Source organism: Grampus griseus, assembly GCF_964374135.1.
Source record: "Grampus griseus genome assembly, chromosome: 6".
In the NCBI taxonomy this organism is placed as follows: Eukaryota; Metazoa; Chordata; class Mammalia; order Artiodactyla; family Delphinidae; genus Grampus; species Grampus griseus.
Genome location: NC_139000.1, coordinates 33,242,586 through 33,269,480, shown reverse-complemented (window position 1 = coordinate 33,269,480; position 26,895 = coordinate 33,242,586). Strand labels below are relative to the sequence as shown.

The 26,895-nt window shown below is 43.6% G+C and overlaps 1 protein-coding gene across 1 annotated transcript in view; it reads right to left on the bottom strand.

Moving 5' to 3' along the window:
* The window catches only part of GABBR2 (gamma-aminobutyric acid type B receptor subunit 2), a gene marked incomplete at both ends in the record, with an annotated part of 365,749 nt that overhangs the window by 121,443 nt on the left and 217,411 nt on the right, over nt 1-26,895 (bottom strand). The window contains one exon of the mRNA XM_082657435.1: nt 23,417-23,653. Coding sequence (XP_082513561.1) covers nt 23,417-23,653 — 237 coding nt within the window. The remainder of the gene's footprint in view (nt 1-23,416; nt 23,654-26,895) is intronic.

Below are 26,895 nucleotides of genomic sequence, written 5' to 3'. Positions count from 1 at the left end.
ATGGGCGCTCACATCAGAAAACGTGGCAAACACTTTCTAGAGGTCAGGACTTGTACAGAAAAGGAGTCACGCCATCAGGGCTATCACCTCTGAAGACTGTCCGGGAAAAAAAATGTGCTTTGATTAGAATGAAGCAGACACATATGAATTGCAATTACCTCTTCTAAGCCTGCTGTTCACTCACTCACTCCTTCTCACCCTCTTATCCACCTACCAACTTATCCACACGTTCATCTTTGTCTATCTACCCACCTGCTCATCTACCTACCTATCACTACCCATATCAATCCATTCGTCCACCTACCCACACATCTACCCATCCATTCACCTACACTCTCATTCATTAACCCATCTACTCATCTCTCTCTCTCCATCATCCATTCATCTACATCCATTCACCTACCCACGTATCCATCTATCCATTCACTCATCCACTCAGCCATCCAACTATCTACTCATCTGCCAGCCCTCCACTCATCCTCTCACCCATTCAACTGGCTAGTAAATCTTCCTGTATATCTGCTATGCATAAAGCCCTGAGGAGATGTTGAAGAGGTTGGAGACAGGGGTGGTCATAAAAATATTTCTGACGTATTTGTTCCTTTACTATCAGCTGGAACTCGAATATAGGCCAGACTGTGAGCTAGGACCTGAGAACAGAGAGATGAATCTCAGATAGACACCGCTCTCAAGGAGTGAGTAGTAGAAGCCTCTGTTGTAAAGCTAGCCAACTACTTGGGGATCAAAATGATGGCACAGTAGGGACTAATGCAAGGCTCTCCACATCATGCGGCTTGGGTTCAAGGACCATGTTTCAGTGGCCACCACAGGCGGCTTCACCCAAAGCAGCTTGGCTCTTGTCTTGTTTAATGGACACTCACTGCCTGGCCAAACACATTTTATTACTAACACCACACGAATGTGGTGAAAGGGCATTAAATAAAAAGGCTACTAACCCTACCATCAAAAACTCATGTGTAAGGCTTCCCTGGTGGCGGAGTGGTTGAGAGTCCGCCTGCCGATGCAGGGGACGCAGGTTCGTGCCCCGGTCCGGGAAGATCCCACATGCCACCAAGCGGCTGGGCCCGTGAGCCATGGCCGCTGAGCCTGCACGTCCGGAGTCTGTGCCGGAGCCTGTACTCTGCAATGGGAGAGGCCACAACAGTGAGAGGCCTGTGTACCGCAAACAAAAACAAAAACAAAAACAAAAACAAAAACAAAAAACTCATGTGTAAAAGTACACTACTGTTTGCTGCTTCGCTAACTATACAAGCTGGGCAAGGAAAACAAAGTTCTGCTGTTGCTCAATCGCTCATTTGTTGTCTCTCTCTCATTCTCTTTCCCACTCTTTTATGATTCCTTTCTTAACCTTTTTAGAGGAAAGCCATAGTGCTTTTCAAGATAATGTAAATACAAAGTACTAAGGAGGTCACTGTTTCTGAAACCTCCATAATACGTGTGCCACCTTCACGATTTTTGTAGCCATCTGTGCTTTTATTAAATATCTGCCTCTTTAAAAAAAACTAAAAAAGAAAACATCTCGCTACTTTAAATGCTAGTTATACTTTTATAGTACATATTAAAATCAAACACAGCTATTAAAGAGTGTAGGTCCTCAAAAAACTAAAAATAGAATTACCATATGATTGAGCAATTCCACAGCTGGGTATATACCAGAAGAAAATGAAAACAGTAATCTGAAAAGATACATATACCTAGCAAGGAGAGGGGATTCAGAGCACCACCTAAATGAGCTCCAGAGATGGGCACGAGCTGCGGCTATCAGAGCGAACCCCAGAGACGGGCATGAAACTTTAAGGCTGCTGCTACAGACACCAGGAAGCCTGTGTGCAAGCACAGGTCACTACCCACAACTCCCCTCCCGGGAACCTGTGCAGCCCGCCACTGCCAGGGTCCTGTGATCCAGGGACAACTTCCCTGGGAGAACGCACGGCGCACCACAGGCTGTTGCAACGTCATGCTGGCCTCTGTGGCTACAGGCTCACCCCACATTCCGTACCCCTCCCTCCCCCAGGCCTGAGTGAGCCAGAGCCCCCTAATCAGCTGCTCCTTTAACCCCGTCCTGTCTGAGCGAAGAACAGATGCCCTCAGGTGACCTACATGCAGAGGCGGGGCCAAATCCAAAGCTGAACCCCGGGAGCTCTGCGAGCAAAGAAGAGAAAGGGAAATACCTCCCAGCAGCCTCAGGAGCAGTGGATTAAATCTCCACAATCAACGTGATGTACGCTGCATCTGTTGAATACCTGAGTAGACAACGAATCCTCCCAAAATTGAGGCTGTGGACCTTGGGAGCGACTGTAGACTTGGGGTTTGCTTTCTGCATCTAATTTGTTTCTGGTTTTATGTTTATCTTAGCTTAGTATTTAGAGTTTATTATCATTGGTAGATTTGTTTATTGATTTGGTTGCTCTCTTCCTTTTCTTTCTTATATATAGATATATACTTTTTCCTTTTTCTCTTTTTGTGAGTGTGTATGTGTATGCTTCTTTGTGTAATGTTGTCTGTATAGCTTTGCTTTTACCATTTGTCCTAGGGTTCTGTCTGTCCATTTGTTTTTTGTTTTTTTTTAGTACAGTTTTTAATGCTTGTTATCATTGGTGGATTTGATATTTGGTTTGGTGGCTCTCTTCTTTTTTCTTTCTTTGTTTTTTATTACTTTTAATTTTTTTCTTTTTTTAATATATTTTTAATAACTTTATTTTATTTTATTCTTCCTTCCTTCCCTCCTTTCTCTCTCTCTCTCTCTCTCTCTCTCTCTCTCTCTCCCCCTCTCTCCCTCCCTCCCTCCCTCTCCCTCTCTCTCTCTCTCTCTCTTTCTTTGCTTTCTCCCTTTTCTTCTGAGCCGTAGGGCTGACAGGGCCTTGGTGCTCCGGCCGGGTGTCAGGCCTGTGCCTCTGAGGTGAGAGAGCCGAGTTCAGGAAACTGGTCCACCAGAGACCTCCCGGTTCCACATAATATCAAACAGCAAAAGCTCTCCCAGAGATCTCCATCTCAATGTTATGATCCAGCTCTACTCAACGACCAGCAAGCTACAGTGCTGGACACCCGATGCCAAACAACTAGCAAGACAGGAACACAACACCACCCAGTAGCAGAGAGGCTGCCTAAAATCATAATAAGGTCACAGACACCCCAAAACACACCACCGGACGTGGTCCTGCCCACCAGAAAGACAAGATCCAGCCTCATCCACCAGAACACAGGCACCAGTCCCCTACACCAGGAAGCCTACGCAACCCACTGAACCAACCTTAGCCACTGGGGGCAGACACCAAAACCAAAGGGAACTACGAACCTGCAGCCAGCGAAAAGGAGACCCCAAACACAGTAAGTTAAGCAAAATGAGAAGACAGAGAAATACACAGCAGATGAAGGAGCAAGGTAAAAACCCACAAGACCAAACAAATGAAGATGCAATAGGCAGCCTACCTGAAAAAGAATTCAGAGTAATGATAGTAAAGATAATCCAAAATTGTGGAAATAGAATGGAGAAAATACAAGAAACGTTTAACAAGGAGCTAGAAGATCTAAAGACCAAACAATGATGAACAACATAATAAATGAAATTAAAAATTCTCTAGAAGGAATCAATAGCAGAATAACTGAGGCAGAAGAACGGATAAGTGACCTGGAAGATAAAATAGTGGAAATAACTACCACAGAGCTGAACAAAGAAAAAAGAATGAAAAGAATTTAGGACAGTTTCAGAGACATCTGGGATAACATTAAACGCACCAACATTAGAATTATAGGGGTCCCAGAAGAAGAAGAGAAAAAGAAAGGGACTGAGAAAATATTTGAAGACATTATAGTTAAAAACTGCCCTAATATGGGAAAGAAAATAGTCAGTCAAGTCCAGGAAGCACAGAGAGTCCCATACAGGATAAATCCAAGGAGAAACATGCCAAAACACATATTAATCAAACTATCAAAAATTAAACACAAAGAAAAAAATATTAAAAGCAGCAAGGGAAAAACAAAAAATAACATACAAGGGAATCCCCATAAGGTGAACAGCTGATCTTTCAGCAGAAACTCTTCAAGCCAGAAGGGAGTGTCGGCCATATTTAAAGTGATGAAGGGGAAAAACCTACAACCAAGATTACTCTACCCAGCAAGGATCTCATTCAGATTCAATGGAGAAATTAAAACCTCTACGACAAGCAAAAGCTAAGAGAATTCAGCACCACCAAACCAGCTTTACAACAAATCCTAAAGGAAGTTCTCTAGGCAGGAAACACAGGAGAAGGAAAAGATCTATAATAACAAACCCAAAACAATTAAGAAAATGGTAATAGGAACATATCGGTAACTATCTTAAATGTAAATGGATTAAATGCTCCAGCCAAAAGACATAGACTGGTGGAATGGATACAAAAACAAGACCCGTATATATGCTGTCTACAAGAGACCCACTTCAGACCTAGGGACACATACAGACTGAAAGTGAGGGGATGGAAAAAGATATTCCATGGAAATGGAAATCAAAACAATGCTGGAGTTGCAATTCTCATATCAGACAAAATAGACTTTAAAATAAAGACTATTACAAGAGATGAAGAGAACACTACATAATGATCAAGGGATCAATCCAAGAAGAAGATATAACAGTTGTAAATATTTATGCACCCAACATAGGAGCACCTCAATACATAAGGCAAATGCTAACAGCCATAAAAGAGGAAATCGATAGTAACACAATCATAGTAGGGGACGTTAACACCCCACTTTCACCAATGGTGAAATGAAAATAAATAAGGAAACACAAGCTTTAAATGACACATTAAACAAGATGGACTTAATTGATATTTATAGGACATTCCATCCAAAAACAACCGAATATACTTTCTTCTCAAGTGCTCATGGAAGAGTTTCCAGGATAGATCATATCTTGGGTCACAAATCAAGCCTTGGTAAATTTAAGAATATTGAAATCATATCAAGTATCTTTTCGAACCACAATGCTGTGAGACTAGATATCATTTACAGGAAAAACTCTGTAAAAAATACAAACACATGGAGGCTAAACAATATGCTACTAAATGACCAAGAGATCACTGAAGAAATCAAAGAGGAAACCAAAAAATACCTAGAAACAAATGACAATGAAAACACGATGACCCAAAACCTATGGGATGCAGCAAAAGCAGTTCTAACAGGGAAGTTTATAGCAATACAATCCTACCTCAAGAAACAAGAAACATCTCAAATAAACAACCTAACCTTACACCTAAAGCAATTACAGAAAGAACAAAAAAAACCCCCCAAAGTTAGCAGAAGGAATGAAATCATAAAGATCAGATCAGAAATAAATGAAAAAGAAATGAAGGAAACAATAGCAAAGATCAATAAAACTAAAAGCTGGTTCTTTGAGAAGATAAACAAAATTGATAAACCATTAGGCAGACTCATCATGATAAAAAAGGAGAGGACTCAAATCAATAGAATTAGAAATGAAAAAGGAGAAGTAACAACTGATACTGCAGAAATACAAAGGATCATGAGAGATTACTACAAGCAACTATATGCCGATAAAATGGACAACCTGGAAGAAATGGACAAATTCTTAGAAAAGCACAACCTTCTGAGACTGAACCAGGAAGAAACAGAAAATATAAATAGACCAATCACGAGCAATGAAATTGAGACTGTGATTAAAAATCTTCCAACAAACAAAAGCGCAGGACCAGATGGCTTCACAGTCGAATTCTATCAAACATTTGAGAAGAGCTAACACCTATCCTTCTCAAACTCTTCCAAAATATAGCAGAGCGAGGAACACTCCCAAACTCATTGTACAAGGCCACCATCACCCTGATACCAAAACCAGACAAAGATCACAAAGAAAGAAAACTACAGGCCAATATCACTGATGAACATCGATGCAAAGATCCTCAACAAATTACTAGCACACAGAATCCAACAGCACATTAAAAGGATCATACACCATGACCAAGTGGGGTTTATCCCAGGAATCCAAGGATTCTTCAATATACGCAAATCAATCAATGTTTTGATAAACCATATTAACAAATTGAAGGAGAAAAACCATATGATAATCTTAATAGATTCAGAAAAAGCTTTCAGCAAAATTCAATACCCATTTATGATAAAAACCCTCCAGAAAGTAGGCATAGAGGGAAGTAACCTCAACATAGTAAAGGCCATATATGACAAACCCAGAGCCAACATTGTTCTCAATGGTGAAAAACTGAAACCATTTCCTCTAAGATTAGGAACAAGACAAGGTTGTCCACTCTCATCACTATTATTCAACATAGTTTTGGAAGTTTTAGCCACAGCAATCAGAAAAGAAAAAGAAATAAAAGGAATCCAAATTGGAAAAGAAGAAGTAAAGCTGTCACTGTTTGCAGATGATATGAGTCTATAAATAGAGAATCCTAAAGATGCTACCAGAAAACTACTAGAGCTAATCAATGAATTTGGCAAAGTAGCAGGATACAAAATTAATGCACAGAAATCTCTTGCATTCCTATACACTAATGATAAAAAATCTGAATGAGAAATTAAGGAAACACTCCCATTTACCATTGCAACAAAAAGAATAAAATACCTAGGAATAAACCTACTTAAGGAGACAAAAGACCTGTATGCAGAAAAGTATAAGACACTGATGAAAGAAATTAAAGATGATACAAACAGATGGAGAGATATACCATGTTCTTGGATTGGAAGAATCAACATTGTGAAAATGACTCTGCTACCCAAAGCAATCTACAGATTCAATGTAATCCCTATGAAACTACCAATGGCATTTTTCAGAGAACTGGAACAAAAAATTTCACAATTTGTATGGAAACACAAAAGACCCAAATAGCCAAAGCAATCTTGAGAAAGAAAAATGGAGCTGGAGGAATTAGGCTTCCAGACTTCAGACTATACTACAAAGCTACAGTAATCAAGACAGTATGGTACTGGCATAAAAACAGAAATACAGGTCAATGGACCAGGATAGAAAGCCCAGAGATAAACCCATGCACATATGGTCACCTTATTTTTGATAAAGGAGGCAAGAATATACAATGGAGAAAAGACAGCCTGTTCAATAAGTCGTGCTGGGAAAACTGGACAGCTACAAGTAAAAGAATGAAATTAGAACACTCCCTAACACCATACACAAAAATAAACTCAGAATGGATTAAAGACCTAAATGTAAGGCTAGACACTATAAAACTCTTAGAGGAAAACATAGGCAGAACACTCTATGACATAAATCAAAGCAAGATCCTTTTTGATCCACCTCCTAGAGAAATGGAAATAAAAACAAAAATAAACAAATGGGACCTAATGAAACTTAAAAGCTTTTGCATAACAAAGGAAACAATAAACAAGATGAAAAAACAACCCTCAGAATGGGAGAAAATATTTGCAAATGAAGCAAGTGACAAAGGATTAATCTCCAAAATATACAAGCAGCTCATGCAGCTCAATATCAAAAAAACAAACAACCCAGTCCAAAAATGGGCAGAAGACCTAAATAGACGTTTCTCCAAAGAAGATATACAGATTGCCAACAAACACATGAAAGGATGCTCAACATTACTAATCATTAGAGAAATGCAAATCAAAACTACAATGAGGTATCACCTCACACTGGTCAGAATGGCCATCATCAAAAAATCTACAAACAATAAATGCTGGAGAGGATGTGGAGAAAAGGGAACCCTCTTGCACTGTTGGTGGGAATGTAAATTGATACAGCCACTATGGAGAACAGTATGGAGGTTCCTTGAAAAACTAAAAATAGAACTACCATATGACCCAGCAATCCCACTACTGGGCATATACCTTGAGAAAACCATGATTCAAAAAGAGTCATGTACCACAATGTTCACTGCAGCTCTATTTACAATAGCCAGGACATGGAAACAACCTAAGTGTCCATTGACAGATGAATGGGTAAAGATGTGGCACATATATACAATGGACTATTACTCAGCATAAAAAGAAACAAAACTGATTTATTTGTAGTGAGGTGGATGGACCTGGAGTCTGTCATACAGAGTGAAGTAAGTCAGAAAGAGAAAAACAAATACCGTATGCTAACACATATATATGGAAGCTAAAAAAAAAGGGTCTGAAGAACTTAGGGGCAGGACAGGGATAAAGACACAGACGTAGAGAACGGACTTGAGGACACAGGGAGGGGGAAGGGTAAGCTGGGATGAAGTGAGAGAGTGGCATGGATATATATACACTACCAAACATAAAATAGATAGCTAGTGGGAAGCAGCCACATAGCACAGGGAGATCAGCTCGGTGCTTTGTGACCACCTAAAGGGGTGGGACAGGGAGACACAAGAGGGAGGAGATATGGGGATATATGTATATGTATAGCTGATTCACTTTGTTATAAAGCACAAACCAACACACCGTTGTAAATCAACTGTACTCCAATAAAGGTGTTAAAAAAAATAAATAAAACTTAGATGTAACACACACAAAAAAGATACATGCACCCCAATGTTCACAGAAGCATTATTTACAACAGCCAAGATATGGAAGCAACCTAAGTATCCATCAACAGATGAATGGATAAAGAAAGTGTGATATATACATATATATACAAATATATATGTGTATATATATACATACATACACATACACATACAATGGAATATTATTACTCATCCATTAAAAAAAAGAAATCCTGCCATTTGCAACAACATGGAGGGATCTAGAGGGTATTATGCTTAGTGAAATAAGTCAGACAGAGAAAGACAAATACTGATGTTATTACTTATATGTGGAATCTAGAAAATAAAACAAATGAATGAATATTACCAAACAGAAACAGACTCACAGACATAGAGAACCAACAAGTGGTTACCAGTGGGGAGAGGGAAGTGGGGAGGGGCATGATAGGGGTAGGGGATTAAGAGGTAGAAACTACTATGTATAAAATAAAAAAGCAACAGGGATATATTGTACAATACAGGGAAATGTAGCCATTATTTTATAATAACTTTAAATGGAGTATAACCTATAAAAATGTTGAATCACTATATTGTACACCTGAAACTAATACTGTAAATCAACTATACTTTATTTTTTTAAAAAAAGAATGTAGGCACAGACCTACTAGAGAATGGACTTGAGGATATGGGGAGGGGGAAGGGTAAGCTATGACAAAGTGAGAGAGAGGCATGGACATATATACACTACCAAATGTAAGGTAGATAGCTAGTGGGAAGCAGCCGCATAGCACAGGGAGATCAGCTCGGTGCTTTGTGACCACCTAGAGGGGTGGGATAGGGAGGGTGGGAGGGAGGGAGACACAAGAGGGAAGAGATATGGGAACATATGTATATGTATAACTGATTCACTTTGTTATAAAGCAGAAACTAACACATCATTGTAAAGCAATTATACTCCAATAAAGATGTAAAAAAAAAAAGAATGTAGGTCTGGGTGCCAGCTAAGATCATCCCCCTCTCCTGCCTCTGAGGCACTGTCAGGGGACCTGCCACCATGGCCGCCATCCTCAGGCCCTTCTCAGAGGCCTGACCAGGGTGAGCTGAAATGATGGTTTGGGCCAGGTTCCCCATTAAGCCTTTGCTTCATCTTTTTTCCTGCAGAAATTTGCTTGCTGATTTTTAAATAAAAAGGGAGGGTTAACAAAGTCTTCCAAGGAGCAAATAAAAAAAAAAGTAATATTAAATGTAATTTTAATGTAAATATTAAATGAGGGACAATGATATTGGGCTTACGTGTAAAGCCCGTAAAATCTCTTTTGAAAAACAAGTTTGAAAACCAGTGGAATAGATTGATAAATTGCTATACACACAATGTACACGAATACCCATAAATCACACATTTAGGAGTGTGTGTGTGTGTGTGTGTGTGTGTGTGTGCGCGCACATGTGAGTATGTTTGCTACTGTGCCTATGAATGTGAGAATGTGAATTACCAAAGACGGCAAGAGCTGCAAGAATGCAACTGAAGCAGTGATATGGGGATCCACCAACCCCAATATCGCCTGGAAAATTAATTATAGGTGTTTGGGGGTCTAGAGGACTGTGTGCAACTGGTATCCAAATACATCCTTCCCCATCATCCTCGCACTAATTTAGCAAGGATGTCCCAGGCACTCTGCATGCCTAAACCTCTTTAATCCCCACAACCCTTTAAGGTACACCCTGTTGTTATCTGTCAGGGATACTGGGGGACTCTGCTCAGATTCCCTTTTTCTGGCTAAAGCACCATCCCCCAACTCCTGGGAATACTGGATACTGAGGGTCCCAGCTATCCCTCTACCATGGGGAGCTGCCTTGCCCAAGGATACACCCCTCCTGGGCCCATCCATGGCCAGTGACTGGCTGGTGAAAATATCCAAAGGCTCAGGGCCCATGCCTGCCTTTGGACAACTCGGAGGGCCATCCCAGCTCCAGAGCTCCTCTAGGATCAGCTGCGTCCTCAGTTGCAAACTTCAGATCAACTTCTTGCTCTGCCCAATCCTGCCACCCTCACTTCCTTACACTATATTTCCTAAGCTCATTCTCCCACAAACCTTCTGCATGTAAGACTCTGTCCCTGAGTCTGTTTACAGGGAGCCCAATCTAAGGTGTTATCCCATTTTATAGATGTGAACCTAGGAAGTCTGTCTCCAGAGACTGTGCTCCTAAGTATTTCATGCTATTGTCTCCTAGGAAGACAAAAGTGGGCACCTCCCCCTCCCAGTCCTTTCCCCGCCTTACCCCCACACCCAGCTCCCCCTCCAGAATTTACACTGCTCTCTCTAGACTCCAGGTCTCTACTCGCTGTGAAAATTAATCAAATTTCACTAAATTGTCCTCGGGAGGCCAGAAGGGGGAGCTCTCACACACAAATCACTCACTCATTATATTCACCCTGTCAATATACATCCCAATAGGAAGAGACATGCTTTGCATCTCTGGCAGGAAGTGACCCTACTTTAATACCACCAGCAGGAGGAAAGAAGATTTCTCCTTGCCTGGCAACAGCTCAGTCAATGAGAGACTGTCACAACTCAGCCAATAAAAAGCCACTATACTTCGAACTCTCAGTTTCCTCCAATGGATTTCTGTTTATAACAGCCCCTCCCAACTTCCCCTTCTCCTCTATAAAAGAGTTTCCTCTCCCTTGCTGAACTGGACTTGTAAGTGGTTTGCCTTAGCTGCATGTCCTGAATTGCGATTCTTTGCTGCTCCTGTATAAACCCATTTTGCTGGTAAAATAACTGGCTGCTTTGTTTTAGTTTAACGTTACCAAATACTGGTTTAAGCAAGAATTCTAGGAAGATTGAATTCCATTGAGAAAAAAGAAAGGGGGTGAGGGTGTGTTGCAATTCCATGAGAATATGGAGTTTTTCAGCTTCTTCCACCCGCCTTGCTCAGGGGTGGCCATTAGCCAGGCGGGCGCAGAGTGTGTCTGAGTAACCTCTGCTCGAGCACACACAGGCAGAGCCGGCATCCATCAGTGTTCAAGGCTGTGCAACTTGTCAGCTGAAATTTATGTCAGCTGTCCTCCCCTGATCATAGAAAACTTCCCTCCTGCTTAGCAAGCTCACAGGCTAACATACCTTGACACACACTGAGGGGGTATTCTGGCCTAAAGCAGAGAGAAATGCATGGGATGTATTATGGACCTCTTCAGATGTTTTCCATACAGGATCTGGGTATATCTTTATCTAAGGATTTTCCTGAATAGTGGGAATATCACTAATGTTTAACTACATTACTTACTTTAAAATGTTTGCTCACTATTTATACTCTCAACATTTAAAAATGTACATTCTTAGGTTTCTGTATGAAAAGGCAACCAAACTTTTGCTGGGCTAATAACTATTTGGTTAGAGATAGCTTGCAAATACTACAATTTCCCTATAAAATTAGTTAGCAAATTACTTATGATATCTTTACAAACACTTCTGAAAATAATTAATAAATATTCTCATAATAAATAATAGCTTTAAAATGATCACACCTAATGGGGAGTTATTGTTCAATGAGGACAGAATTTCTGTTTGCGAAGAGGAAAACATTCCGGAGATGGATGTCTTGATGGTTTCACAACAGTGAGAATATGTTTAATGTCACTGAATTGTATACTTACAAATAGTTAAAATGGTAAATTTTATGTTATGTATATTTGATCGTAATTTTAAAAAAAGGAAAGATGGGGTTCCAAGAGTGAGAACCACTGCCACAGAAGAAGCTTTATAATGTGAGGGATCAAAACAAATGGTTGGAAAGGAAATTTTTTTTTTTTTTTAAAGAGCACATCTGAGCGTGAAGTATAAGTGCTTACAGTACTCCACAGGCCTGTCTGAATGATGAAGTTACGGGTGACTTGATTTTCTTTTTGGTGCTTGTCTTGTGCTTTTTACATTTTCTATAATGAACGTGTATTATTTTAGTAATCAGAAAAAGAAATATGTGTGTGTGTGTATACACACACATGAAAAAGAGGGTAGTAAAATACCCTCCCTCTCCCCAGTCAGGGAAGAAGTGAGTCAAATGTAAGGTACTGCTTACTGCTTCCAGGATAATCTAGCCAAACTGAGATGTGTAGAACATTCCTCCAGATGGCAGCAGCTGGGCATCAAGGAGGGTCCCCAACTAGAAATGAGGTGTCAGGGTCCTGGCTTCAGCCTTATTATTATTCAGCAGGTCCTCAAGGGCCGCGATCTCCCCACCTGGAAAGTGAGGTGGTGGGGGTGATGGTCTCATTGGTTCATTTCAGCTCTGTTCACCTCTGGCTGATTCTTTTGCCCCCTAATGGAGGAGAGCTTGTATAGGCGCAGGATGACAGTTACACGTGAGGGTCTAAGTTAGAACACCTGTGTCCAAATCCCAGCTCTTCTCTCAAGAGCTCTGTGACCTTGGGTAAACTATTTAACCTCTCAGTTTCCTTGCCTGCAAAATGGTGATAATAACAGTCTCCACTGTGTGGGGTTATATTAGTTTAGCAGGGCTGCCGTAATGAAATACCACAGACTGGGTGACTTAAAAAGACATTTCTTGTCTCACAGTTCCAGGAGCTAGAGGTCCAAGATCCAGGTGTCAGCAGGGTTGGTTCCTTCTGGGGGCTGTGAGGGAGAATCTGTTCCCCAGCTATTGGTAGTTTGCTGGCAATCGTCAGCATTCCTTGGCTTATAGAGGCGTTGTTCCATCTCTGCCTTCGCCTTCGCGTGGGGTTCTCCCTGTGTGCATGCCTGTCTCCAAATTTCCCCTTTTTATACGGACACTAGTTGTATTGGATTATCCTACTCCAGTATGGCCGCATCTTGACTAATTACATCTATAATGACCCTATTTCCAAATAAGGTCACATTCTGAGATACTTTGCATTAGGAGTTCAACATATGGATTCTGGGGGGGACACAATTCAACTCACAACAGGGGTTATTATGAGAACTAAATGAGATAATACATCGTAAATGTATTAAATGCCTAGCATTTAATACATTAAATACCTAGCAGAGTACCCACCATATAGTGAGCACTCAACACTGTTAGCTATTCCTATTATCATGACATTTGTCATTGCAGTAATGTTACTACAACTACCATGTCATTGAGCCCTCGCTTTGTCTGTTTCTCTCAGGGACCCGGACACAATCTGAACATAGAGCTCTGCTGAAGCTCTCATAAGATGATATACTCCCCCACACTGCTTCTCATAAGGAAACAGCTATTTTTTCCCTGACTTGAGGAAATCACACTTGCAAGCTTTGGAAGGCTAGGCAACAATTCAAACAAATTGCTAAACCACATTATTTTGATCTTTCAAATTTATCTAACAGCAGAAGGAGTAGGTTTCTTCCCCGTGCTGTACATTATCTGCAGTCACTTGTAATTGTGTTTAAATAAACGGGGGGAGAGCGGCCAAGCAGCACCCAAGAACACAGGATTTGGAGACACTTGCATTTAGAATCAGAAGACCTAGGATGTAGATCTGAACAAGGCTCACCAGCTATGCACCGTGGGATCCAAGCATAGCTTTACCTTGCTGAGCTACAATTTCCTAATTCATTCAGTCAACAAACATGTGTTTCATAGACTAAGAGCCAGTATGATATAAGGCACCAGGGGTACAAAGAGGATTACAGGCCCCAGTCCCAGGCAAGGGGCTCAAAGGCTCACTGTCCAGTGGGAAAGGGCAGATGGACACACATATAACCCAGTGCAGAGAGGGGACCATAATATCCTCCACTATTAACATGGGGAGAGTGGTTCCTGCTCTCCCCCACCTGCATCTCCTATGGTTGTTTGGACAGTTTTACTCCTCCGGCCTGGCCCAGGCCTGGCAGATAGGGGGTGCTGGGAATGCTAGCTGAATTAATAGACCTGACACCTAAATGGTTAAGAACATGGGCTTGTGAGCTGTGACAGGGCGAGAGAGAGGCATGGACATATATACACTAACAAACGTAAGGTAGATAGCTAGTGGGAAGCAGCCGCATGGCACAGGGATATTGGCTCGGTGCTTTGTGACCGCCTGGAGGGGTGGGATAGGGAGGGTGGGAGGGAGGGAGACGCAAGAGGGATGAGATATGGGAACATATGTATATGTATAACTGATTCACTTTGTTATAAAGCAGAAACTAACACCCCATTGTAAAGCAATTATACCCCAATAAAGATGTTAAAAAAAAAAAAAAAAAGAACATGAGCTTTTGAGTCAGCCAGATTGGGCAGCTTTGAATAAACTCTGTCACTGGCTACCTATAGATGCTGGGTAAATCATTTACCTGCTCAGCCTGTTTATGTTTGTTTTTTTTTTTTTTAATAATGATATGGTCGCTGATTATCTAAATCATCAACTCATTTACAAATATTTATTAGGCACCTACTATATCCCAGGCACTCAGTTCTAAGTCAGAGATACGGCAGAAAACAAAACAGACAGTGCATATGTAAAACAGGGCACACGTCAAGCGGGGTAACTATTGTGAAGAAGAACGAAAGGGGTGAGACTGCAATTTTAAACAGGGTGCCAGGGAGGCCACTGTGAAAGTGACATGTGGACAAAGATATGACATTGGTTAAAGAGCCAGATGCAGCTCATTGGGAGGAGCGCTCCTGGCACTCAAAATTACACATCCCCTGCTGGGTGGCTGTTCTGAGCATCACATTCAAGAACGTGTACAGTGCTCAGGATGCTGCCTGGGATACAGTAGGAGCTCGCATGATGTTAATGAATGTATTGCATTGAGGAACGAAGGAGATAGAGACCATAAGTGTACCCTGAGCACGGCGCAGTCACATCGAGGATTATTATTATAGTTGTTGTTTATTACTAGCAATTAATTACCTCTAGGAAATGCTCCTGACAGTCTGAAGTCACAGAGGGCCCATGAGCAACTCCCTCTCCCTCTCAGGCTCTGGGACTTGAGCCCTAGAGAGATGGTGATGGGAGAGACTGGGGAGGGGGTAAAGGATGGGTTTCTCATCCCATCCCAGCAAGAGCCCCCCATCCCTACCCCAACACACACACACACATGTCGGGGAGATTTCCACAACCTGTGTGAAACAGTAACACCAGCTTCAATTATCAGAGCAATAACCTGGGCATTGCTATCAGCTGATTCGAGAACTATAGACCCTGTTAATACTTCTGCTGTCAGTTCTGATAATTTATTGGGTAGAAAAAGTCTTTTTAGTTTATAGAATCCTGGAAGGCAGCAGAGTAGGAGAGTGTGACTGAATTTCTCAATCATGTGCAGATTCAACCCCACAAAGTTAACTCAAGGTTACCAGTGTTTACTGAGCATCTTCCAGGTGTAAAGCAGTAGATGAAGTACTGTGGGAACCAGAGGGGTGAAAAACTGTGGTCGCTACAAATCTGGGAGCTGCTAATTCATTGGAGGATATGAATATGGCTCTCCCACAGGCTGACTGCAAGAGGCAGGGGTAGGAGCAGAGTGCAATGGCATATAAGGGAGATGAGTCTGGAACCCTCTACCTGGTGTGGGGGAGGTGATGGGGGGATTGGTGCTAAACTTAACACAGAGATAACAATTAGCTTACAGTAAAAATTCCCTCTTGAAAATGTTTAAATTTTCTATAAAGACACATAGGTGTCTTAGATTGGGTCCCCTAGAAGTACAGCCTAGGACAGGGAATCGTGTGCAAGCGATTGATTAAAGACATGTTCTCAGGAGAAAACTGTAAGGGAGAGAGGAAAAGGGAAGAGGCCAAGCTCCGATGTGTTTTCAGGCGAGGCAAGTCTCAGCCTAATCGTCCAGGGAGCCCTGGAGGCGAATCGCGCTGGTGTCATACCACCACACCAGCCAGTCATCGCTGCAGGCTGCTGGGGGGTGGGGTGTGAATCCCAGGCACCTCCAGGCCTGAAGGCTCCAATCGCCCAAGGTGTGGGATATTAGCAGGGGTACCTGCACAGCTGGGGGATGGGCAAACCTCACCAAACCCCTAAAAGGGATCCCAGAAGGTCTGGCTGGGCACCAACAGCATCTGCTCCGTTACTTTTTGTGTATGATGCTGAGTGATAATTCTTAGGGCCATGGGACTTTGAGTGGCATGGAGCTAGACTAAAGGGAGGAACAGAGGGAAGTCTGTGAGCAGATGCCTTCCACATTTAAGGTGACTATCAAATCCTCAGAGTGAATGTCAGCAGCAGGTAGAGAACTCGATAGTGTTCCTGCAAACTTAATACAAGTTCATAGATTCGTTTATTGTTGAGAGAATTAAATGAGATAATGTATGTGAAACAGACTGGCACTTAGGAGGTAGAGAATGATTGTTGGACTTGATTACGAACATTCCTTGATTAAGACCCACATAAACTGTGCTTTGAAAAATCACTATTGTAATAGCAGTGGTAGTAATAATAATAATAGTAATGATGATGATGCAGTTATAGGGTGCTAAACACAGTCGTTAATTCTCATATCAACCCTATGAAGTAGATTGTATTTCCCTGCATAGATGAGGAACCTGAGGCACAGAAAGGTAAACTATTTCCTTGAGGTCACACAGGGAAAGTGCTGCACTGGACTGTGGCCTCCTTTTGCCTGACTTTTCAAATCTGCATTTCCTATTACAGTTTTCACTGGCCATGCCCTAGGAAATGTGCATTTTATCTGAGTTTGCGGATGGGCTGCTTAGCCAGGGAATAAAGGGTGAGAGATTAGGTTTCCAAACCAGCTCCTATGTTAACTTTGTGTATAATGCAATTCCAGTGGAACTCCCTGGGTCTGGGATGGGGTGGAGACAAGTGGGGTGCAGAGGAAGTTCTGGAAGGGTTTGCTGTTGATCTTGGGTAACAGCCAAGAAAGGCTCATGAAAGAGGGTCTCTTAGAACATAAAACCCTGAGTAGCGTTGGGAGCTAGCACGAGGTCACTGGGACAAGCCCCATTTTCTAGGACATGCAGTTGGCACATCACACTCGTACCACGGCAGAGCTTCTGACAAGCGCTCTAGTGATTGCGTCAAGGATAAAATCGAAACAGGTGGAATCATGAGAGTCCAGGGGATGGAGTCATGACTGGTTGAATGACCAGCCCCCAAAGGGGTCAAATCCTAAATTGGTAGGGTTTTCTCTACCTCTGGATGGAGCTCCTAGAGCTCTGTTTCTTGTCTCACTCAAATTCAACCTAAAAAAAAAATCTATAGGCTAAATGATGATATCAAATATAAGGCACGAATGGGTGGCTGGTGGGAAGCTTCTGTATTGGAGAATAAAACCAGGACCCCAAAAGATCAGAGAGGCAGGAGAGATGGGCCGACTTGAACAAGATGATGTTTAACTCACTCGTGTGTGTGTGTGTGTGTGTGTGTGCATGTGCGTGTGAGTAGTGTAGCTTCCTATTTGATAAAAAATCAACTGCACAACTTCAGGGTCACAGTAGGGCCAGGCAACAGTGGTTGTGAAATAAATGGGGCTTCAGCCAACACACGATCTCCCTGGGATGAGGAGCTGGTTGGCTTCCTCTAACCACCTGGTTCCAAGAACTTAGTGTCTGCAATCCCAACCAAACTGAGCTTACTCTAGGATGTCCTCTTTTCAGGTAAAATGTTAGCGGGGGAGGGGGGGCAGTATTTGAGTCTTAGCATAGTTTTTTAAAAATCTTGCATAAAAACTTGAAGTTTAAGGGACACGCTGGCAAAGGCTGGATTCCCGCTCTTCAGCAACAAACACAAATAGATCAATAAACTCTGAAAACTGCCACCTGCTTGTCTTCATCACCTTCTTGGTGAGATCAATTAGCGATAACAGCTTTCAGAGGTGACTGCCTGAACCTAAGGCTGCAGGCCTCTCCTGACAGATGTTAAATTGAGATGTCCAGACTCACAGCTGGTTGAGAGAGGCTGGGCAGAGGATGAAGATAGGGTCTATTATTTGGAGGAACTCATGGGTCACCCTCTTTGCAGCTGTGACTGCTTCTATATGAGGTCCACCCATAGGGAGTGAGGAGGTGATCACAGGAAATAGTTTAGCAAGAATGGGCCCTCTTCTCACAATCAAAGATATTACCAGAAGCCGTTTCAATTTCTCTATGGCCAGGTGCTCTTGGAAGCCTCACAGCCCCCAGCCAAACCTGGGGTGCATACTCTCAGTGACTTCCCAGAGAAACTATTACACACATTACACCTTCACAATAGGGTATAATGAGATTCTATTAATTTAGCCTCTGTCATAGGCACCACAAAGTAAATACGGTGTCGTTTAAAAAGACAAGCCAGAAGAAACATTTACTAAAGGGGGAATACTGCTGGTTAGAGCCATTGTATCTTGGTCTGACATACTCAAAGGATGTGTCCATTTTGAGATCTGGTACATCACCTTTTTTAAAAGAGACTTGAAACTGGGAGGAATTAAAAAATGATCACCCAAAGAAAGTTTAAGCTTTGATTTTTTCACCTGGAAACTTAGCACATGTTCTGAAGCCAGCTTTGAAGGGTTATGGATATAAGCTTGTGTTGAATTTAGTGCCTCTTTGGTAGAAAAGCCTACTTGGAGGAGTCTATTAAGCCACAGTACATGGCCCTGAGTGCTGGGGAGGGGGGAGCCTGGCACTGTACCCTTGCTCCCCAGCACATGGCACAGGGAGAACCTATAGCACAGGCACCTTGCAGTTACCCACACATGGAATTTTGCTCACTGAACTGTGAAAATCGAGGACAGCTCCTTGGTCTTTACTCCCATAAGCAGAATGAAGCTCTCCCTCCAAGGGTGTTGGGTTGACCTTGAACAGTGCCCAGCAATTGTTCATTTACTGTCTCTCCCTGACTGGGCAGGGAGCCCTTGAGGGACAGACCATGTTATTCCTCTCTATGCTCCCAGCACAGGGTCTGCTAAGGAGCGAATGAATGGAGGAACAAATACATCTCTGACAGGTTTAAAATCAAAAAGTGTGTGTGTGTGTGTGTGTGTGTGTGTGTGTGTGAGTGTGTGTGCATGCACGTGAACATCCAACAGAGCTCCAAGCAATTCTCAAGGCTGTTACTTGAGACTCACCGGGACTGCTTGTTAATAATGGATATGTTCTGGTGCTACCTCAAAGCCACTGGATCAGAAGTTCTGAGGCAGGGCTAGGAAATCTGAATTTTTAACGAAGCTCCCTGGGAGATTCTCATATACATAGAAGTTTAGGAATCCTTGCTCTAGATGAACGCTGCTGAGCTGGGATTCTCAGAACGCTCTGGGCTTTGGAGACCTAACAGCCAATTCGAGCCTGAGTTTCTGTCACATGTTTGGCAGAAGAAGGGTTTCCAGGTGAGAAAGCATTCTGAAATCTGCAGACCAGAGAGAGGTAATGACAGGGCCAGAACTCAGGGAATCAGAGGTGGCAGGACCCCTAGGCCATCAGTGTGTAGGTGGGGACACAGATCTCATTCTCCAGTGTTCTCTGAGGAGGGTAGCTGGGAGGAGAGCTCCTTAGAAAATAAAAGAATGCTGGGCTCCAAGCTAAGCCAGATTCCTGATCTGGGATGCCTGGAAGAAATGTCTTCTTCAACACGCCAACCGGCAGCCACAGGCCCAGCTCCTAGGCGAGAGTGCATACTGAATCAATTGAAATTGAGTCATGGATATAATTAATTTAATGCGTTTAAACGATTTTCCATATAGTAAACATGCTGAATGAGGGTGACCCAGAATAAAGTGTCTGCCTGAGAGTGGAAAAATGGATACCGTGTGTGCTGTATAATGAAAACCCTTCAGCAAATAGAAAATGCTTCAATTTATTTCTACCTCCTGTTCCTTTCCTAACTCTTTATTTATGGCTAAACTTGGCCTTCCGTGGTCTCCTTGGATCACAGGGACACTTTTTATTTTGTCAGAAGATGGCCTTTTTTCTCTGATCAGAAGACAATTTTAATGAAACCTGTCTACAGCCCAGTGACAAGCACATATTAATATGTGACAAAGGGGATAAGGAGGAAGGGAAAAAAACCCTGAAGAAATGTTTCACTATTACAATCTCTTTCTCAACTAACGGAGGACTTGTACAAGGAGGAGGGAGAGGGCATGGAGTACGGTTGGGGCAGGCCCATCGGAACCACCGTCCTGCCTGAATCAAACCTTCTTTCCGTGTGACTTTGAAACTCCCCCTCTGTACCTCAGATACTCATCCACAACCCAAAGGGGCTAAATCTGAGGATCTCTAAGATCGCTTTCAGTTCTGACATTTGCTGAATTATGAGTCACAAACCAGAGCCGGCAAAAATATGTGTCAAGGAATTTCCCATTAAAAAGAAACTCATCTTCAAGCTGGGTAAAGCATTTCAGGCAGCCTCGTCGAATTGCTCATCAAGTAGGGGTTACGTATTATTTGACAGCACTTAGGAGTAGTTATAAATGATTTCCACCTGAGGTACATCAGGCATCTAGACAATATGCCGAGTTCTGGGATTATGAGAGGCTTCCTAGATTCTGTAGCTCTCTATCCGGCCATTTCAACTTGGGATACTATGAATTCATTCTATAAAATAAGAAACAAAGTGTGACAATGACCTGAAAAAGTGTATCCACACTTTGAGACAGCTTTATCACAATGCGACCGGTGGGACCTCTGGCGAATCCCACCCCTCTCTAAGGATCAGTCTCTGAATTTGTAACATGGACAGAAAGGACTTCCGAGGTATTTGGTGCTCTGTGGAGCCTTTCTAAGGGAGGGGTAGCAGGGGCTGTGGGGCGGGACATGGAGGGGGCTGATCAGGCAGGGCTTTGGGCTCTTCTTCCATTCACTGGAGAATCTCCTTAATTTATCTTATACACCAGGCACTAGGTAAAATTTTATAACAAAAGGTTCTGAGGATAAAAAAAGAATTTTTGAAACCACTGGGCTAAGGAAAGTTGTTAAAGCTTCTAGTCTGAGTCTAGTCTAGACATGTCTTTTGCTGATGACTAATTAGAGCCTTTACTTCTAAACTGTGGAGCAGATGCCCAGGTCTCAGGTCAAGAGAGGCTCTATTCAGGAATGTAGAAATATCCTTCTTATAGCAAACCTCAATGCTCCCCAACGCCCAGAGCAGTGGTTCTCAAACTCTAGTGTGCATTAGAATCACCTGGAGGGTCTGTTAAACCACAGATGGCTGGGCCCCAACCCTGGAGATTCTGATCCAGTGAGTCTGGGGTTAGGCTCAGGAATTTGCATTTCTAACCAGCTCCCAGGAGATGCTGGTACTACTGGTCAAGGCGCACTTGGAGAATCTCATTGGCCTTTAAGATAAAAGCCAGCCTCCTTAGCTTTTCCCTACAGAACTGGGCCCCAACTTACCTTCCCAGTCTCATCATCCTCCCGTCCAATATTCCCGACAAAGTAACCGTACCTGCTGCACGCGTGCATCTTTCCCGTGCTCACCATGCCCCACCTGGCTGGACCGCCAGCCCCTCTCTGCATGTCTAAGGCACAGCTCAAATGCTGCCACTTCCAAAAAGCCTTCCATGACTATTTCATCAAAGGTCACAGAAATCCCTCTGGGCTCACACAGTGTCTCCTATGGTGCTGAGCACTTTTAACCTCTTCCTGTCATTTGAGTCCAGGTCTCAACCCTGCATCTGGACCACAGGCTCCAGGACAAGGAGCCCATTTTACTACCTTGGCGTCCACACCACAGTCTACACTCAGCACCTGCACAAGCCCTGGCCTGTCAGACCAACAAAGCAAGCCTGAGCGTACGCACAAAAGAACACGAACATGTAAGAAATACACAAATCATCTCATCTTATTTACTCCCAAGAGAGACTGATTCTCTAAATGACTCTTCAAATTAGAACAAAGGACAGCACTTTAGAGTCCATTTCAACCTATCTTTAAGCAAATTTTCCTTATTTTCTGGGAGCAGAGTCAGTGACAAATACATCATCATGAGACATGAATAACTACCATTTATGGCCATTACCAGAAGGTAGTGTGATGCAGCAATTAAGAGCTAGACCCAGGTTCAAATCCCAGCTCTACCTCTGATTAGCTGTGGTACTTAAATGCTCTGAGCTTCAGGCTCCTCACATTTATGGGATGATAATAGCACCTACTTCCTACAGATGGCATACGGATGCAGTGAGACCATTATTAACTACAACCACCACTAGCATTTACTGAGTGCTTACCCGGGCCTAGCATTAGGCATACATCATCGAGCTAATCTACATAAAGTGTACCCACGTTTTGAGACAGCTTTGCCACAATGCTACTGGTGGGACCCCTGGCAAATCTCATCCCGCTCTAAGGCTCAGTCTGTGAATTTGCACCATGGACAAAAAGGACTTCTGGGGTATTTGGTGCTCTGTGGAGCCTTTTTTGAGGAGGGGTCTCAGGGGCTGTGGAGAGGGACATGGAGGGGGCTTAGCACATATCTAGCACATAATGAGCATTCAAGAAATAACAGTGATTCTTATCACGGCTAATTTTCCTGATTTCCGCGCAAGACAGATATTATTATCCCCATTTCCCAGCTGAGAATCTTGAAGCTCAGAGCAAGTAGCTTGCTCAACAAACACTAGCAGTTTTTAATTTGTAACAGCTAATCTTTATGACTACTTTGCCAGGTAGGTATTATTCCCATTTTGGGGATGAAAACTCCGTGGTCTGAAGATGGAAACTTGAAAGTGAAGGCTCAGGATTTGAACCTGACTTTGGGTCTAGAGCTTCTGCTGGCCCACCCCGCCCCTCCACCTGGTGGATTCCACCTGCTCTGTGTGCGGTCAACTCACTATGGCCATTCTAATCCATGAGTTATAGAGAAGCAGTTTCTCAACATGTCAGAGAGCGTTACCGCATGTGCCCGTTTCAGCAGCCCTGCAATCGTAAAGCCCACAGGAAGTTATTTCAACAATTGAGGAAATGGACTGTATATCAGAGGGCCTGTGACACAGCCCCTCTTGCCTTGTATGTCTCTAAGGGGCACTAAGGAAAGCAGAGCCCGGGGGCCTGGGACTGACCGTGACCCCGAAGAAGTTGGTCTCGTTCATGGCGTTGAGGATGATCCTGCCCAGTGTGTGGTCCGTGTAGTTGAAGTCCTGGATCCGCTGGTGCCGGCTGCTGGCGTGCAGCGTCTCCATGGCCCTCTGCAGCGTCTTGGCGATGACCCAGATGCCATCGTAGGCGTACCCATGGAACTTGCTGGGCCCCACGCCTGACCGCTTGTTGTTGTACTCTCTCTCATACTGCTGTGGCGTCTGGAAAACAAGGAGACCAGGGGACACCAGGTTATAGCCAGCAGGGACATCAGGCACACAGTGCTGAAAGCTGACACTCCCCAAAGCTTACTGTGAGCCAGGCACGGTGCTAGGCTCTTAAATGTGCATTATCTCATCTAATCCCCACAACAACCCTGTACGGTGGTACTATTCTTATCTCCATTTACTTACAGATGAGAAAATTGACTCAGGAAAGTCAACTTGCCTAGGCCCAAGTGAGTGGCGGGGCTGGCATCTGAACCCTGGCTGTCTGCCAAGACTAGGCTGAAAGAAAAATGCACTCTAACCAGGCCTCCCCCTGACATTTGCAGGGCCTAGACCTAGAGCATCAGTGAAGGCCCATATACCATGTGTCTAAATATTAAGTTACAGGCAAGCAAACCAATTGTTCAGTAAAATATTTTCTATCTTTCCATCATAACGGGTTAAAGGAAGGTAAATATACCTTCCATAGGATCTGGAAGGCCAAGTTTGAATTCAGAAGTCTGGGGCCCCTCAGAGCTTCAGTCCGGACACAGCAGCACAGGGGGGCTGACCTTGCTCTGTGGTCCACCCACCCTCTTCTCTTCCCACCTGGCTCCACCCCACAGGCCAGCCAAGCTCAGTCCACACTTCCTCCCCCTTCCAGCATCAGTAGCCCCTTGACCACCCCAGAAGCTCAGTCCTCCCTAAAGAGGCTCTTTGGACCCTCTTTCTGGTTCCAGGCATTTGGGCATGGAATTCAGGGCATGGCCTTAGGCGGGGGAAAGTGGTACAGGCTCCAGGTGGGCAGGGCCCCATGGCCTTGTGAATTCTGAACCCCATGGGGTCTGAGTGAGGTCCGCTTAGAGAATGGGGCCCAGGGCAGGTCCTAGTTGCCCAGGTGTAAGGTCTGTTCTGACCTCTGCATTGTACGCTTCCCTTTCATCTTCCATAATATAGTAGGGTCTGTGAATAACTCAGCATTTTAAAAAAAGTATTTTTTTCTCCCATTGAGCTGACTTTCATAAAAGAATTTCATTGGTAATATTAACATTCTGATTGAGGCCACAAAGTAATGAAACTGCCTTTTTACTCTAGCCCCTGCGGCTTATAGATCCAAATGAATGCCGCTCCAAGGGAACCCATTACCCTCAGCCCTTCTGTGGGCTTTTTCTCAAATCACTTCTAAACTTCCCTGCCAGAAATGTCATCAGAGCCCACAGCTTAGTCTTTGGAAGAACCCTCCTTGGGCACAAATCACACATAGAAACCATCAACTCACTGTCAGTTTATACCAGAAAAGGCCCTTAGTGATGGTCACACACGCCCCCTCAACCTGCAGCTGCACGCCCCCTCAACCTGCAGCTGGAGACACAGAGAGGTCTAGAGATTTGGCCAAGGTCACACAGCGTGTGTGTGTGTGTGTGTGTGTGTGTGTGTGTGTGTGTGTGTGTGTGTGTGTGTGTGTGTGTGTGTGTGTGTGTGTGTGTGTGTGTGTGTGTGTGTGTGTGTGTGTGTGTCTAGACTGGTTCCATTCTAGCTTTGCTGTTTCTCTCATGTTTGACTTTTGAAGTCATAACTGCCTTCCACCCCAGGTTGATTGGGGCCAGGTCTAGTGCCCAGGGAGGGTGGTGAACTTGAGCCGTCGAAGGCTGGGTTGTTCCGTGGCTGGAGCTCGAGTCCCTTGCCCTTGGCTCAAGGTTTAGCAGAGCCTGGGTTCAGCCAAGCCCCTCCAGAGGTGGAACCTGCAGGCGACCAAATCAGGAATCTGCCTGACCAAATGTGATTGGTGTCCCAGCAACAAATCCACTGCCTTTTTTTTTTTAAAAATCATTTGGCTCCTATTGGATGGCTCAGGTTTTATCCATTTATAACTTCCTTTGGAAATGCATCACATCCAGCCATCACTATTCTGTTCATCACTCAAAATACCCGGCAGAAGCTCTTCAATTCCAAGGGTTCTTCAAGGAGACAGCACCGTCTCTAGCCCAGCCCAGCTTCTTGAGCCCCTCCTCACAAAAAACTGCACCCCTCCACCCATCATCCTTCGCCGTCTCACTCCTCATCAGGGAGCATGAAACAGTCCATTATGAAACTCTCTCTTCCCTAAACCTTTTGCGTCCTTGGATCACACCAAGTCTGTTTGCAGCTTGGGGCTGTTGCACTAGATGCTTCCTCTGCCAGAAAGCTTCTTCCCCAGCTCTCACGTGATATTCTCGGCACACAAATTTTAACATGTGTCATTCCCCCCCCACACCCCGCCCCAGGCATTCTCTATCCACGGGTTTTATCTTTTTTATTGCACTTTTCACTTCCTGCAATTTACCTACCCACAGAATTAAGCTCCACGGGGTCAGGGATGTTATCTGTTTTGACCACAGAACCCAAAACAATACCTGCAGAGACCCTTTCTAAGAATCAGTTACTCCATCTGAAAAGCAAGGAGGTTGGACTAGGTGACCTAGAAGCTTCCTCCTAGCTATCGAGGCAGGAGCCTGGCACAGTGGTAAGAACACAGGATTTGGAAGCAGGCCGACCGGTCCTCTAGCCCCAGCTCTGTGGTTTACTAATTGTGACCTGAGGCGGGATCCTATCTCCTCCAGGTCTCTGCATCCTCCCTTGCTGGGTGGCCATGAGGGTTCCATGAGATGAAGTGTGCAGAGCGTCAGTCCTGTGTCCAGGACATGGTAGGTGCTCCACAAATGACAGCCACTACTATTAATAGTACAGGTGGTTGTTCACCTGGCCACCTGGCACAGCTGCTCACCCAGGACACCCTGAAGGCCCAACACTATGCCTGTGCTGATCGGGGTTAACAGCCCTCCAGTGCATGGATGTCCTACCTTTAGTTCCTTAGCTAATTTCCAATTATTGGACATTTAGTCTTTTTCTAATTGTTCCAAACTACAGAACTGCAAAAAAGCATCCTTGTATCTAAATTTTCTGAACACACACTGGTAATTATTTTTTCAGAAGAAATTCCCAGCTGTGTAATTGCAGAGGCAAAAGGTACAAAAACCTTAAACGCTATTCACACATATAAAGGGCCAACTTATCCTCCCCAAATATGAAAAGCTAGAATTCCACTCTGTATGAAAGTACCCATTTCCTTGCATCCTGGACCACAATAGGTATTTCAATTTTTAAAATCATTGTCAGTTTCTTAGGGTAAGGAAAAAAAGTACATCTCAGTTTAATTTGCATTTCTCTGATTAATGATGAAGAGTGAGGTCCTTTCACATATTGATGGGCAACTTTCA